Here is a 14934-nt window from a genome sequence, read left to right on the forward strand (position 1 = left end):
TATATGTATAATGGCATAGTACATTTCTTGGCAGTGTGTAAACGAGATGTTTGAAAGTTCCATTGAATTTCGTTTAATTTTTCTTTTCCTAAAAATATGCCAATCATTTAAACAAGCCAAATAAGTTAAATCAGTTAAATAATTATATACCTGTATACCTCTAAATATTTTTTTCTGTTGTCAAAAAGTATTTTGATTGTGTCCCCCTTTTTTAATACAATGTTATTCATGCAGCGAAGTCGAGTTACATTTGCACGTGTAATATTAATAACACGTGTAATATTAATAACACGTGTAATATTAATGACTTATTATTTAAAGAAATCGTAACGTTTGACTCAATTTTCTAAATGAAATTCTTAACATGAATAATTTATGGTGAAAATTTCAATTCATTTGTATTTTACAAGAACGCAAAAATATAAAACATTCTTAGTTAAAGTATATTAGTAATTTCTCAAGACTGGGTTAAAAAAAAGAAGGAAACTGACATATATTTTATCCCTGTCAGATCTAATTTTTCACTTCCCGTTCTCCGCCGCTACAATAATTGTAGTTTTTATTGTTTCCTTATTGAAAGTGTAAGCGTGTATAATTTTAAAATATTTTATTCTTGGAAAAAAAAAAATTAAAGTGTTATCGCGAATTCAGTTTCAGGAGACAATTAAGTGCATGTGAACTATGATTAGAATTTCCCATGCCCTGCTTTGTCAGTATAGGGATGTTGATATCTAGCCATATTCTACTCACTTGATCACGTGATCAAACTTTGACCAGGAAGACGGAACGTTTACAGACCAAGTCACATGACTTCTCAGAATCAGCTAAATTTAGGAAACGTATCATTTCGATCGTTTCTACGACAGAATGTGAAATGTTGAGATGTACGGACTAATCTTCCGTTTTATTTTATGCCTGCTATAGGTAAGAAAACTGGCTCTTTCTATTTTTTGTTTATTTATTTTTTCAGCCTTAAACATGCACAGTGTATGTTTCTGGAATCGATTGAAGTTTCTTGTCAGCGCCCTCCATTTACGGGATATGTTTGCTTTCACTCTTGTTCAGGTGACCAAATCTTGACTGTAAATCGCTTTTCAAAGGTAAACCTAACGCAGCAGATTATTGCATTAATAAAGGGGCGCAAAAGTTAGTACATTTGTACCGATGGCTTGGATTTTCAACTATTGCAGGCAATAACGAGATGGCGTAAGCTTAACCTTTTGATCGTAGGAAACAAAGTTTCCACCTACTAAAATTCAATGAAATTTACCCGATTTTCCTCTTCTAACGCTTGGTCTGGTGTAAGATATACAATCCACGTGACATTTCTGTGTGACGTAAATCTAAACACGTCAACGCCTACTGAAAGTCCAAGGTATTAGTAGAATTGTAATACCACATAGCATCAAAGTAATCAACGACTCTGACACCTCTCCGTTACTACAGAGTATAAGCAGAGAAAAGAGCAGTTGCCAGTGATTCAATGTAGAAAACAAATTAGCTAGGGAACCCATCATTATATAGCGTCAATGTAGCGAACCTATCATTATTGCATCAATGTAGGGAGTCCATTAATTTTTGTGTTTTTGAAAGAAACCTATCATTATAGCCTCATTTAGCTATGGAACAAATCATTATAGCTTCATTTTAAGGAGCTCATCATTAAAGAGTGGTTTTAGTAAGGAAACCCATCATTATAGCGTCATTTTATGGAATCCATCATTAAAGCGTCATTTTAGAAACCAGTCATTAAAGCGTCATCGTAGGGAACCAATCACTGTAAAGCCAGTGTACGGAACCCATCATTATAGCGTCAATTAATATAGGAACAAATCATCATTGATTTGCAGGGAGCCCAAGACCGTCACTTTTGCGTCAACGTATAGAGCTCATTAATATAGTGTCGAAAATGAGCGTACGTATTAGACAATCATTGTAAACAATTTAAAGAAACACCGTGACGGACAAACGGGAAAATTGACAAAAGTAGTATTCTTGCAAGACACATGCAAATTTTATTCAATTCTTGAAAGTATTAGGTTTCAGAAAATTACAGGTTTCAGAACCTAAAAAATCTAATTTTTTGGAGAAAAATATAAGTAAAGATAATTTTAGTTTGCCCCAACACTAAAATATTGCTTCACTTCTTCCTCTTTAAGGTACGCATGCGCAGAAAAGTTGAAGAAGTTACCATGGTGTCAATTCCATAGATATAAATGTCGAATGACCGAGAATTTTGATATAATCTTTAAAATGATCAGAACTTATTCCACACTTTTGATTGCTCCAATTCAATGTTGTTTACTAGTTTCACGCTAAAAATAAAAGACACATGACCTTGACATTGACGATACAATCACGCCATAGATCGATACGACTTTTCTTTTTTCGGCACTTACATTTTGCAGTCTTTTCTTGCTTTTACCGTGCAGTTGAGATCTCAAAACTTCGCCTTATTCATATTTCTAATAAATCTTTAGCTTTATGATACAATTATTTTAAAAGAAGCACATGATATTGCCTCACTATGTAACTTTAAAGACTATCTTTCAAAAAATAATGATTCAATGCTTAAATATCTATCTTTTAAACACCATGTACCCCTTCGTCAAGATGATACCTATGCTTATGTGGGTTTGTTAAACTTTTCATCATTTTGACCTTCACCCTAAACAATGTACAAGTGGTCGTATCAAAATACAATTTGAGTCGGGAAATAGAAACTAATAAATACTTATGCAGGCATTGCATTTATAGTTGGAATTCTAATTGTATCATTAAGGGTTTACAATATGCCGGAACTAAAGTTAGTCGCTATATATTCAGTGTTGCGCTGATTGCCTTTAAACCATCTGGAGTATTAGATATATAATAGATCTTTTCCTATAAATTCTTCGCAAACGAAAACCAGATAATGATCACTGCGATAAACAAAATTATTTGAAAATGGGAAAAAAAAGTAAAATATAATTGGTGCTCGGTAAAAACAAGCATTAAATATTTATTTATATACTTAAAAGTGCCATTAATCACAAAACAACAAAAGCAAACACAAATTACTAGAAAATTATTTGATGTTAGAAGACGGGTTCATGGGGACTTGGAGTATGAATCCCCTCTCCTCCAACCCCCAGCAAAATATACGAGTTAAATGCAATTATTTATTTGTAATATGTTGTAATAGTGACCCCTTATCCAGTTGCAGCTCTGCCCCTCCCCTCCCCCATTCATAGTCTCTTAAGGTTCTGCCTCTGTTGCTTTAAAATTAAAGTTATGTTAAACTTTACTTGATAACCACAATAGAGATTTGCAAATTTAGGTTTGAATTTGATTTTAAATCAAGTTTTGCCATTAAGCTTCTATGATTCAAGTATAATAAGCAGTCAGTTCAAAATTTTTGACATATAGACGCGTCAAGCACGAATAAAATAACAATGCAACCCCTATTTCGAACCATAAAAATGTCTCACTGCATGGACATAATACAGACCATTGTCGAATATACAAGCGTATAGTATATATGTACATTTGTACATGTATGCGACAGGAGCAATTTCCTCCATGTTGATCGCTGTTCTTCTCAGATCCATTCACTAATTCGCCTTGTAATTATTTTACTTCCTTCATTGTATATAAATAAACATGAACTGCAGTCAAAAACGTCGAGAAGGAAATTTTTCATGTTATTTACACATTAAATCAGTTATAAATTTACATTTCAAAAGCTTTTAGTCATGTTACACAAGCTTCTTACGGCTTTTAGCGCGCCCCCTGATGGAAGACTTGCTTAGGCCCTCGTTACACATAAATTGTACATAATTAGTGCACTAAACAGCTAAACGAAGCTAGGTTGAAGGTATAACGTTGAAGAATTGATTGATTGTATGTTGTTTTACGTCTCATTCGAGAATTTTTCACTCATATAGAGACGTCACCATATACCGGTGAAGGGCTTCAAATTTTGACCTTTACTTGGCGCTCAGGGCCACTGAGCAGTGAGGGTTCTTTATCGTGCCAACGCCTGCCTCGGTTTTAAGGTCTCATCCAAAGAACTCGAAACTTTCACTTCAAAGTGCCGAGCGCTTGGCGAAGGAGCAGTTGCTTCCTTTTTTTATTGACTTAGGTCAGTCGCGGCCGGGGTTCGAACCCACGATCTTCCGATAACGGAGCGAGCGCTCTACATACATAGCTACCGTGACGGTAAATGTTTAAAGAGAGAATAATTTCTATTAGGGATGGCAATCGAATACAAAATTGCTTATCGCTAACCGCAAAACGTTCCGACCGATTGACAGGTTAATCGTATCAAAATTCCAATTTCTTGACAATATTTTTTCCCACGCAGCTCTATTCAAATACACAAGAAGACTAAAAAAAGACATTAGAATTTTTTTTATACATTCTGTTTATCTTGATCAGGAAACTAAACGTACATCTATTTCAATTTCAATAGACAAAAAAAAATTAAGAAAACCATGAAAATTTTCCTGAGAAATCAGACATTGAAAATTTATCACAGCAGTTGTCACATTCGTTCTGAATTGTCACCATACTAGTAATCGAAACTTTGTCTGAACTTTCACTTAATTTACAATATTTGTACACGTCTAATAATATAATTTAATAGATAAGTGCAGAAAGTTATATCAATTCACAGTGCTCAACAGTGATTTTTTTAATATCATTAAAGAATAATAGGACAGTCGGGGTAACGACAAAGGTGTTTTTGAAAACAGTAGTAATTAACACTTCACAAATCGTCCAATTACCCTGCGATCTCAATCCAGAGATATATTTTACTTTTTCCCACTACATGCACTAACCGATTATAGATTTTCTAACCGATTACCATCGTTCCGACCGAGTAATCGGTTGACCGGTTACATATTTTCATCCCTACTTTTTTTAATATAAGTCATTAACAAAGCAAACGTTAGGACCGTTACTATAATATCAACAGAACATGCAGAACAAGACCGCATTTTAAGTCATTTCATTTTTTCCCAAAATTTGTAGAAAGAGTTTTATTTACATTAAACTCAAGGAATCCCAATGTGGGACGTGGAGACCGGTCCTTCGGATGAGACCGTATAAACCTAGGTCCGTGTCGCAGTACACGAGGGCACTGGCACGAAAAAAATCCCTCATTGCTCAATGGCCCTGAGTGCCGAGTATAGGTCAAAATTTGCAGCTCTCCACCGGCAAGTGGTGGCGTCTCCATATGAGTGAAAAATTCTCGAGAGGGACGTTAAACAACAAACAACAACAACAACCTCAAGGAGCTATATTTGATTTGCATTCGAGATCATTCACAAATGCATTCACTAATATACTTATTTCTTTTCTTACAGGTGACTTCAAAATGTCATTGTCCAAACAAGTGGCTATTCAAACGGTGTGTGATTTCTGTGAAGCGGAAGTTAACGTCAAATGGTTCTGCCGTGATTGCGTCAATAATATGTGTGTACAGTGTAAGCGCACCCACACAAAAATCCCGCTTTGTAAAAGTCACGTGATTTTGCCGATCAGTGAGAGTCTGATCGCTCCTAAAAAGCAATCCACTGTTCACACTAATTGCTCTGAGCATGCGCAAGCTTGCCAATTTCAGTGCCGCAGCTGCAACAAAGAGATTTGTGTTTCATGTCTCACCACGACTCACAAATCCCACGATTTTCTAGCGCTTAATGAACACACTAAAATCGTCAGAGAAAATCTTTACCTGTTGCTAAATTCGAAATCGAAAGAAGCCCATGCCATTTCTGACACGCTAAAAACTCTGACGTCACACGAAGAAACGTATGACGATTGGGTAAACCAGAAACTGAGGGAAGTCGATGAAGTTTTCGAAAGTTTATCAACGGAACTGGAGAGGCTTCATAAAGAGATACACGATACAGTGGAACAGAAGCGAAGTAACGATATCATTTCAATGGATAAACAGCACAAAAAGGCCTACGATTTCAAAGATCGCCTCCAGTACCAGGTACAGGTTCTGGGACATGAGTTAGATCAGTGTAGTGACCACGACCTGTCAGACCTGAAAATCAAAATTGAAACGGAATGCAACAACCTCCGGGAAGACCTTACCCTAGATCTTCCAAAACTTCCGATGCTTAGGTTATTACGGGAAGGGGATGAACATAGGGGCATTCTGATCAAAGTCCTCACAAAGATCATGAAAACTGATCTTTTCAGTCTGCAGACAGCAAGTTCCTTTGAAGTCGATAGTGACAATCCTGTTTTCAGAGATGATATTCACGTGGACGTATCGATCACAATACCCGGATGTAAATATATTTGGTCGGTGGCCGGATATGACGATGGTAGGATGTGGGTAGCTTCGGAAGACAGAATGCTTCGTCTGGTGGACAGTTTTGGAAACATAATTCGATGTCTGAAGATGTCACAGAGCGCCGTTCACCTAGCTGTACTGACAACTGGTGATGTCCTGTGTAGCAACGGATACGGGATAGACAGGTCAGCAGTCATCCAGAAGGTGTCCTTGAACTTTAACATCACTACCTTTTCCCGCCTTTCTCCGACTGTCGAAATAGGGCCTCTAGCTTCTACCAAACGTGGAAATGTTCTCGTCGGCATTCGGAACTCTATCGGAAGAGGCGAGGTGTTACATCTGTCTACGAGTGGAAAAACTATAAATAAAGTCGCCCAGATCACGAGAGACATTGAGCGGATAGTGACGGATGATGACGAGAGAGTCTTTATCAAAGACACTGCCTGTATCTGGATAATGAGTTTAAAGGGGGAATTCTTAAACCAGATAGAATTGAAACATGATTTGAAGGGGATTCGGGGAATAGACTGTGACCGGTTTGGAAACCTTGTTTGTTTTCGCCCAGGAGACGTGAATAATGTAAGGGTTATAAATACTGAAGGGGTTTTGTTAAAACAATTCCGCCTCAGTTTGAAGTCTGGAAATGAGAGAGATATAGACATAGGTTGTATTGATATAAATGATTGTATATGGATTAAAGAGGAGGAATCTTTACAGGTGCTGAAATACCTTGTTTAGCGCCCTCTGTGAATTAAAGTTCATTTGATCCTCTGATAAGGGAGGCAACTCTCGATAGATTTAAAGACTCATCATTCGCTTATAATATCATCAAGTTAAAAAGCGATTTCTGTCAAAATTTGCACCGCAAGGAATGTTTAAAATATTGGCATATATATCGTCATAATTTAGATTTCTTTGGAAAACATCATGAAAGCAAAATTTTAAATTTTATATTAGTAAACAGCAATTTGCTGGATTAGACAACTTCCGGATTTGACAACATTTTAACAATTGAGTTTACTGAGACCAAATACAATTTCTTTGTAATAAACAAAATTTTTGAATAAACTAACATCCAGATAAGACAAGTTAATTAACAGTTATTTCAAGAGATGACAAAAACAACACCATATCAAAAAGTATCAAGTTTGGTGCGAAGTCGAAACTTTGGTACCTAGCATCAAATGTTTATGCTGGATTTCCCTATGTGGGGATTAGGCTAGCGTATGTGGGGATTAGGCTAGCGTATGGTTCATGTATGAACTACTATTGCGCCCTCTGTGAGTGCAACTAAATAACTTTGCATTTTCTTTTGAAAACATAAATAAATACGATTGTTTTTCAAAGGAAACAAATGAAGTAAGTAGATATTTTCTGAAGTAATATGTTTCAATAACAAGACCTACATTAATTAAATTATTCTCCAATTATGATCATAATACATATTTAATCCATTGCAAAAATTATTACTAATGATGATGTCATTCGAGTAGGGAGCTACCTTAATCGTTATGCTATAATTTTTTTTAGCAATATTGAAGGCGGAATTTATTCGGTAAATTTAGTACATTTCAGTAAAAATTAGTATGGCAGGTATGTCTTAATAAAATCTTAAATCTTAAAGCTGCCTTTTTCTTGTATAATCTATTTGTTCTTTGCACACCTAATGACAGCATATTATGCCATATTTTAAGGACATATGGATAAATGACAAATCTCTATTAAGGACAAGAAATTCTCTCGACTTAGCGATCCTAAGAAGGAATTTAAGAAACCCAAGCAGAGGTTTCCAATGAGGCCATGATTTTACTTCCCAACATTTTCAATTTTGAATTCTGACTTCTGTATTTCAAACTCAGATAAGAGGTTGTCCTTAAAGTGGCATTCTCCTCTACAAAGGAGGAATAACTCTATATAAGAGAGATAACTCTACATAGGAGAGATAAGGTCATCTTTAAAAAATGTTTGTTTGGCTAAAAATGGCCCGACTCAAAACTTTTTAACCTCCAGGAAACAATTATTCTTTTTTATTCATTCACTTGTTCATCCCAACAACAACTATTTTTAAGTTTATAAATACCTTCAATTTTAATAGATTTTGAAAATTCTCTGGGAAAAAATTCCCATCTACCTAAAAGCCCCTTTTTTTTTATCCTGAGTCAGGAGAGGGCAATCAAACATTATTTTAAAGATGGCCCAACTCTACAGAAGAGAGATATCTTGACATAAGAGAGAAAATTCTACATAAGAGAGATAACTCTACACAAGAAAGATAACTCTACATAAGGGAGATGACTCTACACAAATGAGATAACTCTACATAAGGGAGTGGTTAGATATAAAAGAGATAACTCTGCACAAGAGAAATAATTATACGTAAGAGAAATAACTGTACATCAGAGAGATAACTCTACATAAGGGATAACTCTAGAAAGAGAGAGATAACTCTACAAAAGACAGATAACTCTACACAAGAGGTAACAATACATAAGAGAGATAACTCTGTATGAGAGAGATAACTCTACATAAGAGAAATAGTTATATATAATAGAGATATCTCTACACAAGAGAGATAACTCTACATAAGAGAGATAACTCTACACAAGAGAGATAGCTCTATATGAGATAGATAACTCTATATAAGAAAGATTATTAACTGTACATAAGAGAGATAACTCTTATAAGGCACACTACTACAAAAGAACCTTTATAAATATGGGCATAGAGTAACCTTTACTTTAAAGGTAATTCTTCATAAGAGACCTATCTCTTTATAAGGCGATTAAACTCTACCTTATAGAGATCACTCTACAAAGAAAGATAACTCTGCATAAGACAGAAAACTCTCATATAAGAGACACGCCTCAACAGATGAGATACAGTATAGGTAACTTCACTTTAAAAATGAGAGATAACTCTGTATAAGAAAGATAACGTTACCGTAGAAAGATAACTACATTTTTATAAACTTTTCTGTGTCCTGCATTCTCAAATTTTGGCTTACGTTGTACAATAAAACTTATTTGAATTAAGTTTCTATGAATAACTATTTCTGTAAGAAAAAAAATCATATTTAAAGAAAAAAAAACCGAAATTAGTTCTCTCTTAAAGTTTCTCAGAGTTTTTTGTTTGATTGTTTGTTGATTTTTGGTTTGTTTTTGTTTGTTTGTTTTTTTTTTTTTTTTTTTGCTTATTATTATGCCACAAAATAAATAAATAAATATATAAATAAATAAATAAATGAATAAAAATAGAGGTCGAACAGTACATTAGCAATATCGACAAGGATTTGATTCATGTTATTTACCTGTAATTCGAAACTCGCCTTTGTATGATGTCATATATAGCTTTAATCAATATAACTTGCCGAGCAAATTTGCGTCTGAATAAGGAAATAACGGAAATTGTTGTCTAATGTAAGCGGTTGTGATATTCAGGGTTCATTTAGATATATTCACAGTGGAGTGTGTTTCGTTTTGTCGTATTTCGGCTGACGTGCATTGTTAGGCTTTTGTTTTTATACTGAATTTGACTACGGAATTTGCTGTCTACCTGATCAATACATAGGGCTCACGGTGGGCGTGACCGGTCGACATGGGATGCTTACTCCTCCTAGGCACCTGATCCCACCTCTGGAATCTCAAGGGGTCTGTGTTTTATGCTCTCTTTACAGAATTATATTGTTAACAGATTTTTTTTAGATCGATCACTGTTCGTTTTCTTCACCTTTTATTCATTTTATTAATACAATGTAATTGTAATGATAAAATTGTTATATATATATGTAGCGGATAGGTATATATAGAATTAGATATTAATAGAAAGTAGGGGAAATAACCCTGAAAATATGATAAAACCATAAATCATACTGACATGTCGCATGTGAATAATACCTAATAGTTTGAATATCACCAAAGAGAGGTAACTCTGGAATGCTTTACTCCCATACGTGAAGTTATATAAACATGATAAAATATAAATAATTATAAGAACAAATTACTTCTTCAAATTTTTATGAGAATGAAATGTCTCGGAAATGTATCAGAGAAAATATATTATTTGATGTTTGGCGTTTGAAAACCAAGAAATGACGAGAGAAAAGAACAGTTGATTTAAAATTTAAATTAAGGAAAAATAATAAAAGGGAAGAAAAAAAATTCTAATATAGAAAATCCAGAATAATATATTTAAATTTCCGGACGTCCGTGCGATCATGGAAGAAAATGAAGGCATGCAGAGAAAGGGAAAATTTAGAAGAAAAAAAAATGATGACGGTCGCAAAAAATTCATAATAAAAAAATTGTATATAAAAAGTAAACAAAAAAGATGAAGAACCGCGATCTTTAAGCGAAGAGATACAATGCAAAAAATAAATTTAAAAAAAAATCTCGAAAATATATATTCATATATAAGGTACATTATTCCCAATTTTTCAGTGTTTCCTTTTCCTTGTTAACAAAATAAATCAATATATTTTCATCTAATTTGCGGAAAAATTGTGCGTGAAGGAAATAAAAATAGACTATTTCTAGGAAAAGAAACATAAATTAATCTAAACTACTCCCATTGTCAAGTTTTAGTTTGAATCGTTCCTTTATGAAAATACCGTTGCTCACTTGTACAAATCATCCAAAATTCGGACATACAAGTAAATATTTAAAGATATTTTTAGCAACCTTTCTTCCAAGGCAAGTCCTACATCTCACCTACATGTATATAGTCACTTATAATTACGCGCATATGCCTTTGCTGAGCAGATCGATCTTCAGTGAGACCCCCCCCCCCCCCCCCCGCCATGAAATCTAATGATCTTTTAATGCTGCAAATGCACACTATTGAATTAGATGGTATAATGAAAGTATATATTTTATGGATATGTATAAAAGGACTTTGATAAAAAAAAATTCTGAAGACCTAGTTTAGATTCCTGGTCATTCGTTACACAGATTACATTATTGAATAAATATATAAACTAAGAATATTTATGTAGGAAAGAAAGAAGTGAAATAAATAAATAAATAAAAATTAAATCATTCTAAACATGCAAGTATAAAGAGATAATTTAAAAAATCATCTTCGTATCTAGATATATAATACACTCTCAGACAGCTAGCAGGCCTATCACCGGGTTTAGTGTGGGAGGAGTACCCGCGGGCCCTCGTTTTAAAATAAATTATATGATGATGATATTGGTGGGACATGGTCATTTAATTTATTTTAAATAAACATTTTTAAGGGGTGTCGATCGCCCTTGGGATAAGCGATTAAAAAAAAAAAAAAAAAAAAAAATAAAATAAAATAAATAAGAAAAAAAAACCCAAAAAACTTTGAATCACGTATCAGTAAAGTTACGTGTATAGACCTGAGTTATTGTGAGAAATACCTGAGTAACCCTGATCTTGCCATTGCTTCCGTGTTCAATGATAAATGACACCCCTCATTTTATAATGGAACAGTCCAACCATTGAATTTTTTTCCCGCACTCTTCAATTTTATCCGTGAATGCATTTCGCAATAAGGTACGCCGACTTGGCGTTATTCAGTAAAAACTGAGAAGAATTGGGCTCTTGGCACCGGGCAGACTTTTGAGGTAATAGTTTGTTTAATTTGAATTGTGGAAAATTAGTGTTGTGTACAGTATTAAAAAGGGAGTGTTTTTGTTTCGAATTTCCTCTGTTAGATGGAATGCGAAGTATTACACTGAGGTATTTACGAGTTTTACATTTGTGAACGGTGATCAGCCTAATAAATATATTAAACAAAACGAATCGTGAACTGGGCAAATACTATGATGGACCCCTGGAAACACCAGAGGTGGGATCTGGTGCCTAGGACTAGGAGGAGTAAGCATCCCCTGTTGACAGGTCACACCTGCCATGGTCCCTATGAATTTATTGATCAAGTAGCTCTGTGGTGTTTGGTCAATTTAGTATACAAGTAATGAACTGACAAATGATATGAAACTTGTTAGACAAAATGTGATCAAATGATAGATTATATCATTACGAGCAATTAGGATCATTGCATGGCCGTAGGAACCGGGGGGGGGGGGGGAGGGGGAGGGCGTGCCCCCCCCAATAATTTTTGCCGATATATAGATTACTATATGCTTGTGCCCCCTCAATAAAAACGTCTGATGACTTTTTTTTCTGCTTGTCAAGAAATTTTTGGTAGTTGATAGTGCCCCCTCAACTGAAAATGTGTGGCTGTGCCCCCCCCCCCCCCAAACTGAAATTGCTTCCTACGGGCCTGCATTGTAATTACTGTAGAATTTGTAAGAAGCTGACTTTTAAAGGAGATGTTGAAATCCTTGTCAGAGTAATAACCATTTTCCTCTCTATATCCTTTTTTAAAATACTGAATTTGTAATAAAGTGGATAGATTTTGAGGCTTTGTAACAGACTAACAGATGCATCACATTAAGCCAGATAAAAATGTTTTGACAACATTGATCCACAAGTGTTTAGCCATGAAACATATAATTAAATAGATAAATTATTGAAATTCAACAGCTGTTCTTATGTGGAGTTATTTTTTTTTTTATGTCAAAAGTCAATGAATTGCTCATTTTTGATAATGTACAGTCCATATTTTAAGTAAATTCAGTGCACTTGGGTACGCTTTATTCATGAAAATGAAGGACAGATGCCACAAACAATTAAAAAAAAAATGGATGCCCAATTTGATATGTATATTTTGGACCAATCTTGGTTGTAAATGATGCAAATATGTCTAAAATATTGAAAATTGTAAACTGTCAATGATGTTTAAAACTTAACCCTTTTGCTGTCACCGTTATATTCATATATTTACATCCACTGAATTTCTTAAGAAAACCTTGGTGGTTTATCAATCAGTAAACATTGCTAAGCCTGTCATCTGTATAGATTTCTGAGCAGTGGCTCTAAGATCAATGAATCGTACAGTGAGGTACATATGATATCAATAATAGTTATAGAATATTTCATCCTCTAAATACTACTTTAAATGTTTATTATAATGAACACACTTAAAATTAATTTATGCTTACATATACATGTACTTCACTTTAAGCAAGTTTTACTGAAAAAACAATAAAGTGTCTCTGTTTGTTAGTATGAGAATTAACGCTGCAGATATTACAGAAAAAAATTAACATTACCCGCTAACAGGCTAACTCAAGGCATCTCCTGCAGAAATAACAGGCTGACTTAAGGCATCTTTTGCAGGAGTAACGGGCTAACTTGAGGCATCTCCTGTAGTAATAACATATTATATTTGTATAAATTTTGACCTCACAGGCCTCATACTGTGTACATTTTAATTGTTGAAATCATGGACATAATATGTTGAAGACTACAATAAGTGGTACGTTTCATCAAGATAGTTACTAATCAGGAAAAGGAGATCAAGTTGTCATACATGTGACAGAACTGAAAAATCACAACTGGAGATTTGAAATTTTTCAGCTGGAGTTTGGGTCTCAAAGCTGGAGATTTTTTATCGACATTTTTTCAAATCGCAAAGACCATCCAACCCCCAAAATTCAGGAAAAAATACCCTCTCCCAGTTTATTACTTTACAAATTTTATTTTATAAAGTTGTTGTCTAGTTTTAAGAAAAAATGATATAAAGTTTTTATTCAAATGAAGTGAAATAGAGTATTCAAAATGAAATCAACTCATTTCCTAGTAAATTAATTAAGAGTTAAAAGCATCATTAAAACATTGGATAAAATTTTATTTTTGATTTAGTATTGATATATCAACTAGTAAGTGAAGTAAAACATAGCTAGATTTTATGTAACAAATTCTATGTCAGTAATTTGTTTTTAAAAAGAATATGTCAGATGAAAAAAGTACCCTCTAAAAAATTAACAAATTAGAGTCAGGTATATTTTAGTAACACCCTGTAGTATGATCTATTTTTAACTAGAGTGTGACCTACATTATAACTGTATCTTTTAATGACCAAAGCAGCATTAGAAGATGGCAACTGGGTATTTTAGAAACTAATTACAATGTTTTGCATTCAGTAATAAACATCAATGTTCTTTTGTCAAGTTGAAAGATCACTTATTTTTACAACATAATTATACGACCTCATGTTGATTCCTACGAAGCCTACCGCTGTGAAAATTTATTGCACTGGCATTGTTATCTCAATTTCTTTTCATTCTGAGCAATTATATGCAACACGATCAAAAAAATATTGCAAATAATATTTAATTTGAAGAATTTTAAAACACGGAAGATTTAAAAATTAATCGGGAGGGGCGGAAGGGGGGTGAAATATCGGGAGATTTGTCTCCCGTCGGAAGAATCACATGTATGAGTTGTATTAAGCAAATCTTTTTTTTATAACTGTCCCTACTCTCTGCAGTGATCAGGCATTTTATGTGTGTGGATTGTGGCTTCATGTCCTTGACCACCCAATGAAAAGAGGGGTAACATATAATCATGATAATGATGTGTAGCCCCTTCCCCCATCCCCCACTTTCCCACAAAAAAAGAATGTTTACTTTAGCTATTTGACTGCTTTTGACTTATTAATAGTATTTGACTGCTTTTGACTTATTAATAGTATTTGACTGCTTTTGACTTATTGATAGTATTTGACTGCTTTTGACTTATTGATAGTATTTGACTGCTTTTGACTTATTG

General features: G+C 34.1%; 1 protein-coding gene across 2 annotated transcripts in view; it reads left to right on the forward strand.

Annotated features, from left to right (window-relative positions):
- Positions 1–7734, forward strand: part of LOC133195432 (uncharacterized) — a 466395-nt gene extending 458661 nt beyond the window's left edge. Inside the window, exons 1-2 of one of the 2 annotated variants that reach the window (XM_061331272.1) lie at positions 827–924; positions 5352–7734. In XM_061331272.1, the coding sequence (XP_061187256.1) occupies positions 912–924; positions 5352–7030 (1692 nt within the window). In that variant the 5' untranslated portion in view covers positions 827–911 and the 3' untranslated portion in view covers positions 7031–7734. Of the gene's footprint in view, positions 1–826; positions 925–5351 lie in introns of those variants that run through there. The other variant, XM_061331273.1, reaches the window with a different exon arrangement.
- Positions 7735–14934: the final 7200 nt, after the last annotated feature.

The sequence above is a fragment of the Saccostrea echinata genome, unplaced genomic scaffold (assembly GCF_033153115.1).
Source record: "Saccostrea echinata isolate AGI-Se365-2 ecotype Australia unplaced genomic scaffold, CSIRO_AGI_Sech_v1 ptg000029l, whole genome shotgun sequence".
In the NCBI taxonomy this organism is placed as follows: Eukaryota; Metazoa; Mollusca; class Bivalvia; order Ostreida; family Ostreidae; genus Saccostrea; species Saccostrea echinata.